Source organism: Aquila chrysaetos, chromosome 10 (assembly GCF_900496995.4).
Source record: "Aquila chrysaetos chrysaetos chromosome 10, bAquChr1.4, whole genome shotgun sequence".
Taxonomy (NCBI): Eukaryota; Metazoa; Chordata; class Aves; order Accipitriformes; family Accipitridae; genus Aquila; species Aquila chrysaetos.
The window spans coordinates 6,477,554-6,497,345 of NC_044013.1; the positions used below are offsets into that span (position 1 = coordinate 6,477,554).

General features: G+C 48.2%; 1 protein-coding gene across 3 annotated transcripts in view; it reads right to left on the reverse strand.

Moving 5' to 3' along the window:
• The window catches only part of PLD1 (phospholipase D1), a 67,301-nt gene that overhangs the window by 8,272 nt on the left and 39,237 nt on the right, over window positions 1-19,792 (reverse strand). The window contains exons 14-24 of one of the 3 annotated variants that reach the window (XM_030027726.2): window positions 18,710-18,916; window positions 17,812-18,028; window positions 16,734-16,847; window positions 14,508-14,636; window positions 14,047-14,165; window positions 13,767-13,880; window positions 7,392-7,502; window positions 6,562-6,650; window positions 3,349-3,462; window positions 1,868-1,917; window positions 689-823 (exon numbers count right to left, since the gene is read on the reverse strand). In XM_030027726.2, coding sequence (XP_029883586.1) covers window positions 689-823; window positions 1,868-1,917; window positions 3,349-3,462; window positions 6,562-6,650; window positions 7,392-7,502; window positions 13,767-13,880; window positions 14,047-14,165; window positions 14,508-14,636; window positions 16,734-16,847; window positions 17,812-18,028; window positions 18,710-18,916 — 1,399 coding nt within the window. The other 2 variants (XM_030027727.2, XM_030027728.2) reach the window with 2 other exon arrangements.

The following is a 19,792-nucleotide window of genomic DNA, read 5'->3' on the forward strand; positions in this document are numbered from 1 at the left end:
TTTGAAGGAGGGGAGTATTTTGAGTCTTGCAAAATCTAGTATTAAGTTATTCTTTGGCAAAGTTTTCGTTGCTGATTTAGCAGATCAAAAAGGGTTTCTTTAAAGAAACAGGCTAAAATTCTGCTTTTCTGCTGTGATGCAGAACTCTGAGCCTGAAGTCTGTTGATTTTGCTTCATGATCTCATAATAAATATGGTAACAGAAATGGATGAAATGATATCTATTACTTGTTATAACATATTTCCCCATTCTTAGGAAATGAAGCTGATAAATGACACATGTTGTCCAAGCCTTCCAAATTTTACGGCACATTCTGTTCTTTAAGGAACAGATGACAAGTCTCACAAGTCTTCCTGCTAGAGCGGAGTTTGATACAAGACAGATGGACAATATTCCCTGCACTGGGATTCTCTTCACTGTTACACAGAGATTTAAAACCATTTTAGAAAAACAAATTAAATGACAGCCCTCCAAATCCTTTCCTCCCTCCTACCTACCTTCCTGATGAATTTATGAATTTGTTTTTTTGTTGGTTTTTTCAAACAGCAAAATATTTCACAAGAAAGAAATCACAACACAGAAAAGCACACGGCACCGCAGCCTGCACTGAGTACAGGCCAGAGAAGCAAAAGGACTAATCCAGATATAATTGAGTGGTCCAAACCCTTCCCGCAAGCCCCCCGCTCACCGATTATAACTGTGTTGTCATCAGCAATAAGCAGTTTGCTGTGAACGTAGATGAGCTCTGTGACTAGTTTTCCTTCCAGCTCTGCATATGTTCGAAGTCCACAGAACGAGATGTAGTTTATCCACTTATCTCCAACTGAAAATTAAAAGAGAACAAAACCGATGGGATGAGGGAGGTGGAAGAGAGAAGAAAGAGAAAAGACCCTCTTTCTGTAAAAGACCCATATGAATAACAGTTCATTTCTTGACATTTTAAAAAAATAATAAACAAACAGATAATGGAAATAAGTTTCCTTAAAAATAGGCTTTAAAAGCTGCCCGTGGGCTCTCTGCGCTGCCCTGATCCACTGCCTGCTCAGATACTTCCACTTTGGTGAGAAACGACCCCAATCTCCCTTGTGCAGCACGCAAGTTTTCACCACTGATCCGAACATCTTAAAATAACTGGACCATACGACTGTTCTTCTGCAGATGCTGCAGAAAGGAGGCTGAAGCAGGTGTTTTGTCCATGCCCATTATGGAAAACAGGTCCTAATGCACTTGTCTGCAGTTCAGATTTACACAAAGACCTAGAACGAATGAGGCATTATGTACGCCCCTGGTATTTGTGACACGTGGGTTTTCACGGTGCCCTGATTCCCAGCAGAGCAAATTCAAGCAGGCATCCTCATGGCGAGGAAGCAACTCCGAAACAGCGTCCTGCTTTGGCAGGTTTTTCCTCTCCGCGTTCATCAGCTTCCAGAAACAAACCCAGGGTGGGATTCACGGGGCGGGGGGGGAGGCTGAGGGCTCCTCGCTCCCAGAAGCGTGACCCTGCTCAGGACATTTTCCAAATAACATGATCCCGAGCAGCTGCAATCACGCCGTGCTCCTCCCTGGGGCTCTCCCCTCCTCCGGATCCGGGCTGCATCCAAGTGCAGAAGTCTGACAACCGGGACAGGGCTGGCGTGACCCGACAGACCTCGCCACGGGATGTCGGCAGAGGAGGAGGTCGCTCGCAGCCCCACCAGCCTCTCGCACACGATGCTGCGAGATGTCCCAGTCCCCCCCGAACCCCTCAGCCACGGCAAGCCCACGTTAATAAGAAGCTAGAGGAGCTGATTTATGCGTTATAGACGTATCCATCGGACAGCAGCATCCCAAGACTAAACAACACAGAGGAGAAGAATAAAGCTCTTACTCTCTGTCTTCAGCTGGCCCAGGATTGAGTTTTCTCCTCGGCACATGGTCCTGGAAAGAAGGTAGGCAGCTGTCAGCACCACCGCCACTCGAGGCAATGGCATATGCTGCAGCAGAACCGGGCGAGGTAAATTGCAAACACAGATGCCTTTTAAATACCCCATGCAGGCAGAAGAAACACGGTGCTTCCAGAGCACACATTTTTCCCAAGCGACTGTTGATATACCGAGGACTGCTCATTTCCTGAAGGAGCTCGTACCAGTCCACATAGGGGCTGGGGAGCATTTTTGCATTCTAGAGCACACCACAATGATGATAAATGTGTTACAAAAGCAGGGCTGCTACCGTCTGTGCCACAGGTCTGGATGTGAAATCACATCAAGAAAAAAAAGTCAACGTGTACAGAACACCAGGTCAGGGAGTTTGCGTGGTTATGGCCCGACTGGAAAAGCCACAGCCGGCATCTCATTCAAAAAAAACCACCAAAAACCAACCCATGGGCAATTTCTTAAGACCTATGGTTGCCCTTGCAGAAGAAAGCTCAGGCAGAAGGGCCCGGTTAGGGAGACGTGCTGCTTTCCTTCTGCTTGTGTCTCCTGTCCCGCTCGTCCTTCTGGAAGTGCAGTAGGACCCCTGCAGACCAGCAGACAAGGGAGGTTTCACTCCGGAGGCAGCAGTAGTCTCTGCAGACCGACTGCGCCCTTGGCCATGCCATAACACAGCAGCTTTCCAGTAAAACCAGCTCGCCTTGGGCCATTTTGCCTTCCTCTACAGCCCGTTCCCAGCGCCGGGCTACCTGGGCACCGCTGCGTCTCGGTCCTTCCCATGAGACCTGCCGTGTTGCAAGGACCCCCAAAACCATCCATCCATCCCGGAGCGGGGGAACCACACCGGAGAAAGGCAGCGTTGCTGACGGGCAGAGCCAGGCAAAGCATCGGCCGAAAAAGCAGATTTGGAGACAAAGCCCAGCTAACGAACCCACCGGGCTGCGCGCTCCCGCCCCGGCCGCAGCGGCGATGGGGACGCTGCCGGGAGGAACCGCAGTAAAAGCTGCGGTAAGCGCCCGAAGAAAAGCACGACCGTCAAACAGGAGGGCGAGTAAGTCCTGATTTGATGAGCTAAAAGGAAAGCGAATGCAGTTGGCAGCGTTACGCCGCATGCGGGGAGCGGCTGAGGAGCCAGGAATTGCGGGATTTGCATAAAGGATCGGGGGACCCTCCGCGCCAGGGCAGAGGGATTTCACCACGGAGAGCACCGGGCTTTACCCACCGTAATTCCCCGCTCGGCGAGCATCGCCTCACCTCCTAACGCAAACCCCACGGCTAGCGAATAAATGAGCTAAAGTACTAAGTGGAAGTTAGACAAACAGTTTTCTTCTCCTTTTCCCAACGCTCCCTGCTCGTGCGGACATCTGACGGGACGCCACGCTGACGGCACCCCCGGGACCAGGGAGGTCTCCGGCAGCGGGGCCGCCTGCGGTACCTGTAGTTGAAGTGCATTATGGCCTGCAGCGCGTTCCCTCCGCCCGTCGAAATGTCTCCTTCAAACCCAGGCAGCAGCGGGATCACCACGTATACTCGGAAACGCTTGTTTTCCCTGAAATCATAGTTTGGGGGAATATTAGCCCGCAAATGTTACAGCTTCGTACAAAGTGAAGTCCCCTCGGTTTCACTTTCCCTGTGCTGACCCGACTTGGTTTCCATCCAAGGCTACATCACAAATTTTAAGGGAGCAAAGTGTGAAACATATTTCCAGTTTCAGGTCTTCATCACCTGTCATTAGTACTTCAGCGAGTGCTCAAACCTTCAGGAGGAGAAGGAATAATTTACTCTCGGCAGACAACAAAAGAAGCTAAAAGAAAAGAAACACGTTTTCACTGAAGTTCAAGGGCAGGCTAATTATTTTGCAGATTGTGTCTGCCACTATAAAAGTTCGTTTGAGCACCCCGACAGCCCAGTCACACGGCTACTGGTGCAGACCGGTGTGTACAACTGCCTGGCAGAGCACAGCAAAGATCACAGAGCTATCGCAGGCAGAAACCCGAAATCTAACCCGACATTTCCACTGCACCCTGGTTTTTAGAAGTCAGAAACATCACAGAAGGTGGAAAAAGCTCAGGGCACAAGCAAAACATGGATCATTCAAGGAAGGCAAGTATTTCACTGATACATCACAACCCACAAAAACTCAGTTCCAGAGTTCCCCCAAACTAAACCATACCCTAACTGTGATCCCATTCAGAACAAAAGCTACAGCTGTGGCACTGCTTGGGGCTTTTCTTAAAGCCCACCTTTGGGTTTTCGTTGCTGACAAAAGCCAGATGGATTTGCTCTGCCAGCGCTTTCCAGGCACCCCTGGGTGCTGGCAATCCCCTGCCCTGCACCCCAGAGGAGGAGGAGGAGGAGGATGGTCCATTGAAGGGTGCTGCCACTAGATGGCAAACACAGTTTAATCAGGAAAAACCATTTCAGGAGCAGTCTGAAGATAAGCCAGTCTGCAGTTTTTGTTAAAAGTATTTCTTCCTCGGGGAAGCCCTGCCTGTGGATTTGGAGTTGTGAAGAACTGGGGTCTCGTCTGAGCTGGGAGGGAGACGGTGAGGACCTGTGTTTCTTTAATTTCAACCAGTGCTTCTTTATAGCTGTGCTAGGCACTGTAAACTAGCTTTAGTCTGACAGCAGACCTCAGAAACAGTTAATGAGGTCTTACCGGTACACAACAAGAGACTTTGAAACTAAGCCTGTTTGTTTCATGAAAAAGATCTACCAACAAAAGCATTCCCCCAAAAGCAGCTTGTTTGTCTAAGCCCAGTGTTTACTAAACTAGTTAGAGAGCCACCCATGAAAAAAAGAGGAAACCAAGAAAAGAACATTATTAATTACATCGGTAGAAAATACTTAGTTTAGAAGAGTGAGAAGCGTACAAGCTTAACTGAAGAACTTAATTTATAATTAAACATCTGTTTTCCTGGGTCAATTTGCAACATAAGCATTATGATACAATCCATTTAGGTCTGAATTTACTTTTAATCTTAGGCAATGCCGAGCACTCTGGAGTGTGCAGAATTTGAATCTTATATTCTGTTAGGAATCACCGACATTAAGCTGGCACACTATTGGCATAAAATTGGAGTAATACAGAAGCGAGCATGACATCTGAAAAGGGGTCACTGAAGAATTTGTGCAATTCCCTTTGGTACTAGACTTTTAGATGCCTGGATGGAATGCCACCCTTTATATAAATTTTATGTAAGAGGAAAAATCTTAGCAGATTACCTGGAGAATTTGCTACTTCCTCAGTAGCATCGCTAAAAGCAGGCAACCGATGCAAAGGGCCGGTGGCGCAATCGGTTCCCAAAAGCAGGAAAGGCAATCCGGAGGAGCTTTCCAGGTGGACACCGACCGGCACAGAGATGCCACGTCCAACCGCCTGCGAGCCTCGAGGGTGCAATGCAAACACCAGCAATGCCATTCCCAGCAGCGCTGGCACCGCTCCTCGTTTACCCCGGGTGAGAAAATCCACCCCATCTTTTCATCCTTAGTTCATTTCCATTATTTGGGCTATGCACTGCAGCTCACAGGTTACCGGCAACTCCACCCTGTTACCCTGCCCTGTTGTTAATGGCACAGCTGATAACACCCACGCTCTCCCGGTTTAAACTGTGCTCCTCTTTCCACGGTGCCTCTGAACAAAGCCTGTCTCGTGGCAGCTCCTGTGGCCTTGCAGATACTGCCCGTACCCCGGTGTCTGTCTGTCTGTCTGTCTCGGGTTGGTTGCCTTTACCCGAGTGGGAATCTCCATGCTCAAGTGCGAAAGAGAGAGAAATTTCTGCGACTCTGGAGAGAGCACGTCTGGGAAAGCAGCCCCTGCGTAGCTCTGGACAACTATAATACGGAAAAAATAATTATTGCAAGAAACATCTCCATGCCTGGCGAAAAAGCACATGAGAGACGAAAGGAAGAAGTTTAGAAAGTTTTCTGTACATCAGCCCAGCAAGACCAGGATACAGCTGTAGACTATGACATACGTGTATCTTAAAGAGAGACTCCAGGGGAGCAACATTAAGCAAGGCTGTCCAGGATCAAAGCAAAGACAAGAGACTACCTGTGGTATTAATGTTAACATGGGGTTAGGCATGCTGAAGTAAAAGGAGTGTCTAAACCATGGTTGGATTTGATCCATCGAGGAGCGAACGATGGTCTCCTTGCAATGGCTGGAGGTTGTAAATACCCTCCAGCACTTACCAGAAAAAGTTGTTCAAACAATAGCTGAACCCTGCAGTCACATCCTCGAAATGCGTTTGCCTCCCTTATTTGAAGCCAATCCTCTCTATAGATAACTTAAATCAGCCACAAATCCCAGTTCAGCCTTCTCACCCATTGACTTGCCTTGCCACGCAATTCAAGACTGGTTGGCTATGGAGCAAAGGTGTCACTGAACTGGAGTATAAAGGACTCGCTTTTAAACAAGTCGCAGAGTTAAAAATACATTTGCATCAGGGTAAGTCCAGAAAACCACTCGTTGGCTGCAAAGAAACCACTAAAGAGTCTCACGGCTGCAAAAGCAAGCAGATGTTTGACCGCATCAGTTCTGCATTGGAAAAGCTATTGTACAGTTGTGTCCATTAAGATATTATTTTACACCACACCATATAAATGCACCTGGAAGACTTTCATTCCCTTGTTAAGAACAGGTTACCTGTGAGCTTTAAGAATCCTCTGAGCAATCGCATCGCCAATCTTGTTCCAGACAACTTTGTCATCAGCACAGCTAATAAAAAACTGGTTCTGCAGGAAAAGCAAGCAAAGCTACTGTCAGACACTGCCAGCTATGAACAAAAAAAAAATTTGTATGCTTCATTTCAGACCAAGAGCAACTACAGGTAGCCGGGTTTGCCATTTGAATGGCAAATGGTGTGCCATTTGAATTGATGCTTTTTTTATTATTATTATTATATGATGTGTGTTTCTGTGCTCACTTAGGGAATGAATTAGTCCTTATTAATCACACTCCTTAGAAAGTTCACATAAAGAACATCCTAACAAGAGGCTAAAAAAAAGAAAAAAAGAGGAGAATAAGCGTCTCCATTCAGCCAGCACTGAGAGTCTCTCCGACACAGGAGATTCCTGCAGCTCAAGGCTGCACAGATGCGAGATCAGCCCTGTGAGTGGCAGCTTCAGGCACGCACAGGGGACGCTGCAAAGCCACGGAGGGGACAGGAAGACTATTGCACAGGCCATGAAAGTTGCTGAAAATTTTGCAAAGAGGCTTATAAAGGAGAGGTCTACTTTTTTTCACCTTATGGTCAGAAGGCTGTCAGGGTACGTACCCATCGACCTGGTCCAAAGACCACTGAAGTCAATGGAAACAGCCCCAAAAAGGCAGAGCAGATGCTGTATTAACAGCCACAGGTGTCTAAACGCATAAAAAACTAAGACCAAACCTCGAGAAGCAGAAGTACCCTCCTGACGGCTGCGAGCCATGCCCGGAGCATCAGGACCCTCCTGCTTTCCCTCATTGCCACTCACTTCTATATATATGTAGTGCTTGCTGTTTTCTATCACGTTGACGTAGGCATTGTGGATGGACTCCTCGTGGTATTTAATGCCAGCGGACCAGTCAGCAGCAGAACGGATCACCTGGAAAGCAAGAGATTAACATCTTCAGCGCTCTCCCATCCAGGACGGCACAGCATTGCAACTGAATTATTTAAGAGGCAATGCTCTTCCCCGGCACTGGTCGCCTGTCAGGATTTCGCTGAATAAGGTAATACGTGCAACATTCACAATTTATACTGCATTTGTAATAAGAAGAAAGGATGCTCAAAAATGGTATTAATGCTTAATAATGTTTTGATTGAAAACATAAATGCCCTGACCCGTTGCTGCATTACTGTCCTCTCTCATCTGAGCAGTTTTAGGTGTGATAGAAGCAGCCCAGCAGCATGTTCTTGCTTAAGGTTTTATGATAAACTGCTTTTAAAACCACCTAAATTTCCAAGCTTTAGGGGCGCACATCCAATCAGTGATCTCCTCTCTAGCGGTATTTAGAAGCTGGTCTCCAGCTGGGGCAATGCATTTTTCCCACAAACAGGCAGCACATAATTATACAGTCGGTTTGATAACGCAGGCCATGTCTTTGTCCTGAGCACTCGAGGTCATTTATTTCTTCTGCCAAATTCTTGCACAAGCCATCCGATTTGGGATGATACGACTTTGAAAATTCACAGCAGTTCAGCTGCCCGCACTTATTTATTAATTTTTACTGGAAATCCACATTTAAAGTAGATACTGCGAGATCCCTGGGGCACGTTCTCCCCCTGTCTCCTGCAGTTCTTGTGCAAGAGAGCCAAACCGCTATGAGAAACAATCTTTGTTCATGCTCTCGAGCAGGCTGAGCAAGGCCCACAGCAGACAGCTTCCCATCCCCGACAGCCGGAGATGCTGCGGCATCTCCCACTTCTCTGCTTTGAGTCAAGAAGCAACCACGCTATGCCCTGAGTGACATTTTCCTAGATGGAAATGTAGTTTTTAATTAAGGGTTGGCAGCGTACGTGCTCAGGGGAAATAATTACTCATGATTAGCCTCTGTCTTTAAACATTATCAAGACAAAAACGGTGAAACAAGAGCCTTAAAATATCCCAATACAGCCATTATACCAGCACTCAGGGCCAGTCACACACAGGACAAGATCCAAATGCTGAGGATCCGTGAAACGGGTGCGTCAGTACCTGCAAAATCCTGATCTCTTTCGGGGCTCAATAACATTTTGCCCTGGAAATCCCTCCCATGGATTTCTTTTAATTCTCAGTGTCCAGCTTCTGCTTTGCTCCATGTTACTCTCCCTGTCCCCTTGACATCCCTGATACCCTGACCCCGAGCTCTGCTGTCACCTTGTCATCACCATCCACCATCAAAGCAGGCTGCTGGCCGTGGCACGGCCGAGGACTTTTGAGGGCTAATTACCAGTCGTATACTAGTAGATAACGATTTGGCCCTTCGGTCCAGGTGCTGCACGCCTGACCCAAACCCATCCTCTGGTCTCCACAGCATCTCTGGAGGTGGCACTGAGGGACATTGCTGTTAAGCAGCGCACGACTCCTGAGCTAATTCCCCCACCTGGACAGAAGGAGCCCTCTCCCACAGGTCACCAAAAAAAGAGATCCCGCAACTCTCCTATTTGGCCGCTCACTTGGCCAACAGGAGGGAGCACTCTGCAGCCTCCTGAACTGAACGTCGCAGTCGCCGATGCTCGAGCGAGGTTGCTACCCTGGATGCAAGGGCCAGCACAGCCTTTGCTGGTCCCCAAACAGCCGCCCTTCGCTTGCATCAACCTCCGCGAGGCGATGCTGTTCGTGCCCGTAGGGTTTTAACCACCCGTTCGGTTTGCGAAGCCAAGGCTGCGTGCTCCCACGTGCCCCGGGCATTGCTGAAACCCCACCGAGCACCACGGCAGACAGAGCTTCTGAACAAAATTCCACCATTTGCATTAATAAGGACAGAAAAACAGAAAGCAGCCCTTCCGCCTTCACCGGCACAGCTGGCGATGAGCAGCCGGGCCACAAAGTGCATCCCTGTGGGCTGGGGACCTCCAGCAAACGCGGTCTGGAATTGCACTTCAGAAAGCTGCAGATTGTAGCTTCCTAGTGTACAAAGTACTGATATTTAATCCTTTTTTTTGTTTGTTTTTTTGATAGTTAACTTTGTCCATGCTCCAAAGAGCCACTTCTCTTTTGAAGATCAGCTGCTGAGCCCTGCACTGAACAAAGTAACTTCCACATTTACCCTCATTTACAGCAGCAATAGCTGAAACTGCCAGGAACGAGGAATAAACGTCCTTTTCTGAATTGGGAACCTGACAGCACCAAAGCCCCTCACTTTGAAAGACAACTTTACTGCTGGGAGACAAGTTTATTCCAAACCAGCGATGCCACCTGACCCAACAAAACCATCACTCAGGACCATCCCTTTCCAGCACCTCGGCTTCCCAGCACGTCACCCACCTGCCCTTCCCTGCCTTCCTCTTCACCCCTCCGCACGCCGGCACCCCGGCTCCCTCCGCACACCAAGCTGCCCGCTCTTACACGACCGTCATCCCTCTACCCTCACCCCAGAACGACGTGTCACGGCTTGTCCTAAAAAGCTGGCTCAGCATCACCCAAATCGCTCACGTCAGGTACCACCTCAAGTCCACGTGCGGAGGGAAGGTGTCAGAAGATGCTGGCTGGGGCAGCGGAACGGGGCGTAAGCTGTTCCAGCTTGGACCTCCTCAAAATAAAGTTATTTTTAACCTGGACCACTTCAGCGGCCAGCACTGATCGCGGCGCAGCTCCGCAGCCACAGAGACAGGCGAGGAGACGGCGGGACGAGGCCACCAAGGCTGGCGGCTCTGCGGCCACCGACGGCAGCACCGCACGGATGCGGCACGCACCTTGAGGAAACGAAGCCCTGGCACTCAAGGACAAATACACACCGAGAAGTTTCCTGCACAGGCCTTCCCTTATTGCTGACGTTTCACCTCGCGCTTCTGGACATCTCTCCTTTTCTGTCAAGGTAAATACCTTTGAACCAAGCGAGCTGGTTCAAACCCAACCTATTTTGCTGGGGAGAAAAAGCCACACGCTGCCCAGCACAGCCCCTACGAACCAGGGCTGGTGTCTCCATGCTCCTTCTTCTCCTCTCCCTCAAGTCTCTCAAAAGCAGCGCCGAGTGCTGTGCCAGGCTTGTCATCCCTTTAACTTCTTTCACCGATACAACGGTAATAAATTTGATGTTTGCTGTGGGCTAGCGCATAAATCCTGAACAATGCAAGCTCTCATGCAGACTTCAAAGAGGTAAGGACATTAGCCGTTGCCAGAGCATTAAATTTTCATTGCGTTTACATCAGGAACTGGATATTGCCTCACCACGTCACATCTTTTGCAGCGCTGGCTTTGGCCGATAACTGCAAACTCTGGAATGGAAATAGAGAGATGGAAAAAAACCTGGCACTGCCTTTGGCAGACAGCTATTTGACTCTTGCAAAAAATCATCGTGCAATCACATTGCTCTTGCGAACAAAGCCCAGAAGTTCAAACGAAAGAGGATGAGAGACCACGTCTGACCAACCCGTGGAGCCAACAGGCTCCTTTCCTCCTTCCCAGCCCGTACCTCCACGGCGTTTCCCACGCACGCCGCATTCATCCTCCCTGCCCAGGGGAAAGCCCCTGTCAGTGCCGCTCCTGCTATCCCCACCCTCCCGAAAACACTTTCCTGCTCCTCTCCTCTGACAAAGGAGAGCAAAACCAGATGGTACAAGGAGGTCAAAATCTGTTGCTGACAGGTCAGTGGCTTGTGCCTGCGGCAACGCTGCAATCCCCACAGATCCTTTGTATGTTCCCTTCCTCTGATCTGCCCACAATTGAAGACAGATTTGCAAACAAGCTCAGAAACAAGAAAACCGGCAGCCAGACTTTCTTCAATCACCCCACAGCCAAGGACAGTCACTGGATGCTGGATTGTACCTCGGGGCGGTAACTTCTGCTTGTAAAGTCCCTATACAGCACCAAAACGGGCATAACGCCGGTTTGGCTGTTGGCCAGCCAAAGGATTCAATATCAGGAACAACAACAGTATTTCTCTAGTTTTTCTGGGTATAAAAGTTGGTGAAAGATTTTAGGGTATCTGCTCATTTCTGCGCTGGACTGTACCACTGAAAGGAGACGTGAGCAGCGGCAGCCCTCTGGTCCGAAACTAATATAGGGGACAGGCAAGAGGTTGACGTTCCTGTGACTGCGGGAAAGGAGAAGCCACGCAGGGACACCCTGACGCACACCTCGGGAGCTCCAGAAAAAGGCAACCGGGAGGAAGGGGGGTTCAGATCCAGGCTGCGGGTGTCCTGCCCTCTCCCCACCTCCTGCAGCAGCCAAATCCGAAACCTTCATCAGGAGGAGAGATTGAGCCCCTCACCGACCCGTCGCGGGGACTTCAGGGATGCTCAGGGCACTTGTGTCACGCGGGGATCGATGGAAACCAGGCCATTGTGAGCGTTATGGAGGAGACAGCCAAAATTATAGTACGTGCATGCAAAACCACGCCTCGGAGCTCAAGGAGATCACCCAGAGATCATAAATCAGCTGCAAGCAGCCTGGGGCCAAGGGGCAGAGGAGCTACCCTCACCGCTTCCACCGTGCTTGGGGTGGCAAAAACTCTTCCCCCAGTCTTCCCTCATACCGGGAAGGCTGGTAGATTGCAGGGCAACATGTTTTCAGCCTAATATCATATAGTTTTATTTATCTGGCTATGTGCAGGGCTGGGCTACCCTGACAGGTCTCTAAAAGCTGCAATTTGACATAAATTAGAAATGAGCAAGGTAGTTTCAGATGAATAATTTACAAGACAAACCTGCTCTCTTTTCGCTGTTTATGGCATCGCTGAGAACAGCCCCTCATTTCCTGGAATGTATCAGTTATTTGCAATGCCCCAACAATGCCGTGACAAGGCTAGTTTTCGAACAGCTCACCCATCGCTCAGCACTGGTGTTTGCGGCATTTAGCAGTCCCCGTCCGAGCTTCATCCTCCTCTCCCACGGGCTGATGCCCTGAGCCAGCAGCTCTGCAGTACGGACTGAGGGAAAGTCGGACCTAGGCTGTGCTCAGTTTAGTTTCTCCTTTGGGAACCGCTTCCAGTTCTGTAATCAGTAGAGCTTAACTTTTTGCTACAGCAAACGCCACGATTTAGAAGTTGAGGCTTATCTTACGGTTAGAGCGCGCTCAGGGGGCACAAGCCCCCTCACTTCCATGAGAACAAAATTTCCCAAAAAGCTGGGGTCACGAACGCAGCCGGGGAGGCATTTACAGCCACAGGGAAACATGATGATGCCCGGAGCGAGACTATTTCTCAACAAGCTGCGAGCATTGTTCTGGAGGCTGATGTAAAACGCCCGAGACCCATGACACAAGATCCCTGTGCTGGCCATCCCTCGCACCATGCGGGGAGGAGCAGACAATGCCCTGGCAACCCACAAACCCAGAAAAATGCATCTCGTTACACTAAGCTTCCCCAAGCGGTGCTGTCATCTGGGTGGACCACTCCTTACGAAGAGCAAAGGCATGCGTTTTTCCCTGGTTTTGGTCTAATTGCTCTTATTTCGTACATCTTTCATCCACAGAGACACACAATTGTTTTGCTGCTTCAGCATAACTATTTTGACTTTGTGTTCTTCAACAAGTCCACGTTTCTGTTGGGTAACAGTAGTATTCAATATACGCGCTCAATATAGCTAACCAGGTTTTTAAATATCGGTATCTTGGCAATTATGACCGAGGATGATTGTCACAAACGAGACTGTGGGCTGACTGTGCAGAACTGCAGAGGACCCACAGGGCTGAGCAGCTGCATAATAAAATGCAGATGAAATTCAATGCAGAAAGCAACAGCCCCAAGCCTCCGCTTAATGCTGGGCTCTAGCTGACCACTACCCGTCTGAGCGAGGCGTCGGGGGCCTGGTAGACTGCTCTAAGATCTGGGATAAATACTCAGTGGGCAGCCTCAACCCATCAGGCCTGCCCAAAGCATAAAACCCAAATGTTAGGCATTAGAAGAAGAGCAGCAGAAAACAAAATAGAAAATTACGCAGCTATACAAAGTCATGGTGTTCCCACAACTTGAGTATACCGCATACAGCTCGGTCCTCTTATCTCAGAGGTGGAGGTATAAATTAATGCATCTCTACTGCAAGAGTTGCATTATTTTATTGTAACTGAGGAGCTGACCACCTATGCTGTGAGTTAAATTCAACAAGAGTTTTTCATTTTATATTTTCAAGTTCTGCAGAGGGTCTGTCAGGCATTGACACTTCCCGCGGGAAAGATCCAAAACAAGCCCTATAAGGAGTAGGTGAGCTGGAGACCACGAACACCCACCTGGACTGTGGCATGAACGGACTCAGGCACCTGATACTTCAACTCGTTAGCAGTTTGCTGAGATTTTGGCAACAGGAATGGGTAGGACAGGGACCGGTACTTGGGCTTCATAATCTGCCCAGGAGGAAAAAAAAAAAAAAAAAAAAAAAAATCCTTGAAGAGATTGCAACATAGCAGAATAACATATAAAAAAAATAAAATGCGTGCCTGCGGAGGGCACGTGGATGAGGCAGGGGCTGTATTTATTTCCATGCCCCCGGCAGCGATGCCTACACCCCACCTTGGTGAAGTTCCAGCGCTGGATGAAGTGTCGGGCGACATCACGGGCCGCTTTGCCGTGCACCACGGACGAGATGTCATGCCAGGGCATCCTCGGGGTGGTGTATCTGTCAATGAAGTCTACGGGACAGGAAAGCACGTTTGGACCTCCTCAGGCAAAGGACATGAATGTGGAAAAGCACGGCATGCCCCTCCTCAAACTGAAGTTTCTGGGACACGGCACCGAGGGCTGCGCAGATGAATTATCACGCAATCGCCCGCAGCCCAAGTCCATGGACCGTAATGGCATTAATTGGCCCTAGAACCTCTCAGAGGGAGTTTTGCTGCTTCTTCCTAGCAGCCAAACAAAACCAGCCTCATAACCTCTGGCTCAGGAGCAGGAAAAAATATGGTTTGAGACTGAAAAGACGCAGAAGAAGGTTTGGGGGAATGTAATGACTTCCAGGGTGCAAAGGCACTTACCAGCAAAAGGTTTGTCAAGTTGAACCCAGTCTTTAAAGACGAAGTTGCAATAGTCTTTTCCGTGCCAAAACCTGGTTTCCCCAAGCAGCTCGCCAACACCCGTCTTCAAGCTGCGGATGGATCCTTTATCTGTCACAGGCAAACAAGATAACAAAAACACACGCACTAAAGTCACAGCTGTCCATCGCACACTGCTGGCGGGAGACCCACTGCCGTGGAAAAGCATTGGTGGGACTTGCCCGTCCCGGCTGGCCGAAGCTGTTTTCTCCCTAGTCTTCCTGTTGCTTTCAAAGGATGCGTATTAGTAGTTTTTCTTCCCTATTTCAATATTTGTTATGCAATCAGGGCAGGTAATATATAGGAGTCTGTTATGGAAACAAAAAGCAGATGCTGAATTCTCTCTACATTGGACTTAAAAAAAAATATCACCCTATAATCATTTGCCTTTGCACAGTTCTATGACACCTAAACATTACCATGTGGGGTTCACTCCCAGCTGCGACTGACCTTAGTGGATGTATGTACAGGAACATCACATATATCATCTACTTAATATATTTTACAATACTAATGAACTAATTCCACCTTCTCTGCTAGAGGGTTCATTATTTTGCCTCTATAGCAGGGTGTATCTCCTCTAACAGAAGCTAGTCTTTATTAACTAGAATGAGATGATTAAAAAGCTCATGTTCCCTCATTAAGCATTGTGGGTTTTGTTTGTTTGGTTTTGTTTTTCCAAATAGCCATGTCATCTTTTGACACGATTTTACATGTTGGACAAATGGATCCTGACTTCCAAATTGATGGTGATTAAAAATGGTCTAAAATATTGTAGACAGGGATATTCCCTCTAACAGGATCCCTTTTCTACAGCACCTATTCTGGGTGCGGAGTGAACTCTTTTTCCTCTCTCTTAAGAAAACCAAAACCATTGGTCTAGACCATAAACATTTAACTAGCATTATTTCCTGACCCCGAGAGCAGCCTTCACCTGCTGTACCAAATACTAGTGCGATAATCACACGGTAACACGCCAACAGCAGAAGTCTTCTCCTAACCCAACCACATCACCGGGTAACCATGAAAACCCCTTAGCGCACACCCCGCTGCTTTCAAAAGCCAAAATACGCATCGGCAGCAGCGCAACAAGACCAGTTTACACGAAGCGAGCCCTGCCAGCACTGCTGTAACCCCGCCGAGCCGAGCAGAGCCAAGCCATGCCAAAAATGCCATGCAGGAGGTATGCACCAGAGCTGCCCTGGGAAGCTTGAGTTTGTAAGTGAGAGTCCAGGTGGAGCTGGGGAATCGCTGACTCAGCATGCTCGAATGGGAATGGGTGGGACACGCCACCCGGCCAAAACACACTTCACGTCCCGAGCTTCGATGACTGCACACCGACTCATGAGTGAGCATGAGGTGACCACAGGGGAGACGGCAATTCATTTCCATGATGCAAATGCGTCTCTTCCTTGATACCTACCACTACTTTGTAACCAATATTTCATAATTGGCAATTAATGCCTTGGAGGAAGATGCTGAAGAACTGCTCCTCGCTCCGTACCAGAACTCAAAGGCATCTCAGTGAGGGACCATACTGAAACAGGCCCTTTCAACATCAGTCCAGAGATCAGAACAGCTCAGCGCTCATAACCACCCAACTCCTTTCTCAATCGAGTATGCTTTCATTGATTTTAATAAGGGGCAAAAGGGGGACGCCCCAAACCTTCATCCAAACATAGGTCTGGCAGCAGCCGCTTTGCTGGTTCCTCTCTCTGTTTGTATTTGTCTTCCTGCATCAGGCTTCTTTTAAAATATCCAGTGCAGAGGTTCCCAATTCCAGTAACAAGCCCCTTCCTTTACAGGAAGGGAACTACTGAAATAATCATATAACAGAATCAGAGCTATTTCCCCAATTGTTCCCTGCTGTCGTTATTGTGAATTTCTTTGGTGTTTTGTTGTTGTTGCTGTGGGTTATTTTGTTGTTGGTTGGGTTTGGGGTTTTTTTTGGGGGGGGGGGGTGTTTGTTTATTTATGCTGCAGTTTTTGAAGCTTCTGGAGAAGGCTCTTCTGCCAGGATGTCCTCAGAGGGGTACAAAGGATGCTGGGAGAACAACAAGCAGCGAAGGCTGATCCTGGCACCCAACCTAACTCTCACCATCATTACAATGCAAAAACATCAGCAGCTAAAGCCTGAAGGGGTCTGCACCTCTGCCTTCCTCCACTTACCCTCCTGAGGCTCAGCGAGCCCCTGTTTGGATTCAGTGTGGTGATGGAACATTTTCAGATGGGGCTTTAAACTCTGGATTATATTCGGTTGACTTCTAGTGGGGTTACAGTAACCTGCAGAAAGTCAAGATGCTCTATTCATGGCAAAAACATACATCCACTTTTGCTACGCTGGTGCCTGATCCTGTCCGAAGACACCTTGCATGACAGGATCTCAAAAGAGATGTCAATTTGCTGAAACTACAAGTGATCCAACAGCCAAAGGACCAAATCCAAGACCCCGCCGGTTTTAAACCGAACAGATATCTTGAAGTAGCAAAGCCATGGCTATGTCCTGAGCTGACTGCAACCAAGCCAAACTATGCTCCAGCAAGGCTTCCTCCGGCCAGAGGCAGAGTAAGATCTGCAGGGAGTGATGGAAACTCAAATAAGTTCCCATCGCGAACAATATACGGCTTCAGGAGCTGCGGACTTCAGGAACAGATTTCAGGAAGGACTCCATGCTAGAATAAATGTCGAGCCGATCCTTGTAATTTTAGCTTGGAAGCTGTTTTTAATGTGGGGAATTAAAAGCTGCAGTCAAATATTCAACTGTTGAATGGTCTCTCCTCTCTAGTAAGTGGGTAAATTGGGAATCTTTCCATCTGAGTGAACTGATTCAAACCTAGGTAACACTAGCCTATGAGAGGGGATAATCACATTCAGAAACTGTTTTCCTTGTTATAATAAATACCAGTTGAAAATGAAAGATTCAATTCTCCCTTGCAGGAACAAAAGTTTTCCAACAATAGAAACATTAGACATCATGTACACTACATCACATCATCTGGTGGCTCATGACAATTGCTAATTAACTAAATGCAAATCCACTTAAAACTTTTCTTGTGTATTTTTGCAGTGACACAAATTTATATATTGACTACAAGTAGTTATTATTCTGATAGTTAAGAAATTCATCAACTTTCCTTCTTTACAAAGAACACATTACCCTAGAAATTACATGAATCTGCACGTACGCCCACCCACCCACCTCCACACATGCTTTATATATGTTGTTTAGTTGAAAAGCATTACTTACTTGATTCACTGTCTATGCTGCTGACGCTGTCAGCATGGTGCATGCCGTGTTTATGGAGGTGCTTGTAAATACTGAACCTTGAAAACTTTTTGGGTTTTCCTACTCCTTTCATTTTTGATGCGTCTGGGACATCATCAGCATTTCTCTGGAACAAGTGGCCTTCTGGGGCCAGAGCTTCAGACTGCAGGGGGACACATTCAGACGACTCCGCTGCAGACTTAAAAGACACAGGACGTTGCTGCAGGCCATGTACAGACAGGTTCCCCTTCAATTACAGATTATTGTGCGTATCAATGCTCAGAAACAACCACGAGCCAAACTTTGCTCCGTGCCAAAGACACACTTCGGTAGGAACTACGAATGCTTTTGAGGGAGACAGTCTGTACCGAGGAGGCACTTGACAGGAAAAACCATTAATGCTAGCAGTACCTTCTGCAGTCCCATAAATTTACCCTGGATTATTACTCCCCTTGAAATTCTCGTCAATTTAGACCTCTAAAATTTTTAGAGATCTCTGGATGCATACAGACCCAGGTTAGCAGAAAGCTCAGCAAGCAAGGCATCTGCTGAGGGCTCGAGTATCCAGAAGTTCGGAGCACTCTGCGAGTGCCTACTGTGCATTTCTAGCTAAGTTTTATTAAGAACGTAGCCTCCAAATTGCGACTGCTGCTCCAAGCTCCAGGGGAAACCCAGCTGTCTATCTCCATGCCCTAGCAAGGGCTGGTCAGGATCTAGCCCTAAAGAGTCATATGATGCTCAGATACTTCCTCCTTCTCATTACTATTCCTCTTCAAACCTCCTAAACCCAACCCAGAAGGGGACACCGCTTGCTCATCCCCACCGCAAACCTGACACGCAGATGTTGAACGCGGCCAACCGCTGGAGCAAGCTCACTTACTGCCAGGTTGGTCGTCGACACCGACTTCACTGCTGCCATTCGTTTGACGCTGCCCACGTCGGTCAGGCGATGCTCATCGTCATCCCACCTGCCATACGCCAAGTCGATGCCGCCCACGAACGCCACGGACTGGTCAACGATGACGAGCTTCTCGTGGTGGGCCCAGAGGTACACGGAGGAGGACACGTGGTCTGGGTGTCTCATCACCTGGGGAGAAAACCAGCACTCAAGCTCAGCATCATCGCCCGGTTTACATCCCTCCAGGCAGAGGGCTGCCCAGCGGTTTTTTTTTTTTTTTGGCTGCTCAGGATGATGGGGAAACACTGGAGTTTTTAGAAGATGCCTCCGCACAGACTGCTGTAATTACAGAAGCTACGTGACCGCCCCTGAGTCGGGCTGAGCCTTACGGGCAGGGAGGTGCTTCCCCACGATGGGGGTATTCCCGAGCAGGAACGGTTACTGATGTTGGGATAGGTCACGCTCAAAACAACAGAGTTCATAAGAGGACCATAGTCAGGGAAACTGTTTCGACAAATAAAATCACTCTTTCAGTAGAGCTATAATAGCTGAGCTTTCAAACACAGAGCCTGCTCTAAGAGAAAACAACATATTGGTGATCTGACTCACTTCTTTGGTTGTTGCTGCTACATAAGTGGGATGAGAAGTTGGCTCATTTTTTCCCCATTTAAAATCAGCAAGTTGTTTGGCATTTGTTTATGAGATTCTTTTTGACATGTGTTTACAGCAAGGTAATTTCTGTATCTAGGCATACAGTATATAGTTTTATTTTTTAATTCTAGAGGATAGCCATTAGACCAGCTGCCTGGGGAAAAAGCTACAGAGTTTCACCTGGCTGCTCCCAAAACCTGTTACACAGCTAGCACACATCTTCCAGTTACGCCTTCCAGCCTTGCTGTGAAGATGATGGTGAATGGATGCTTCCCTTCACCGTGACGACTGATCAAGTGACAATTAATCTATAATTCTGGCAGTCTGTTAGCCACCCTTACACATAACATGTATCTTATTGCTCGTTAAAAATATATGTCTCTAATTTCAGGAGACTGGATCTAGCCTTGTCTA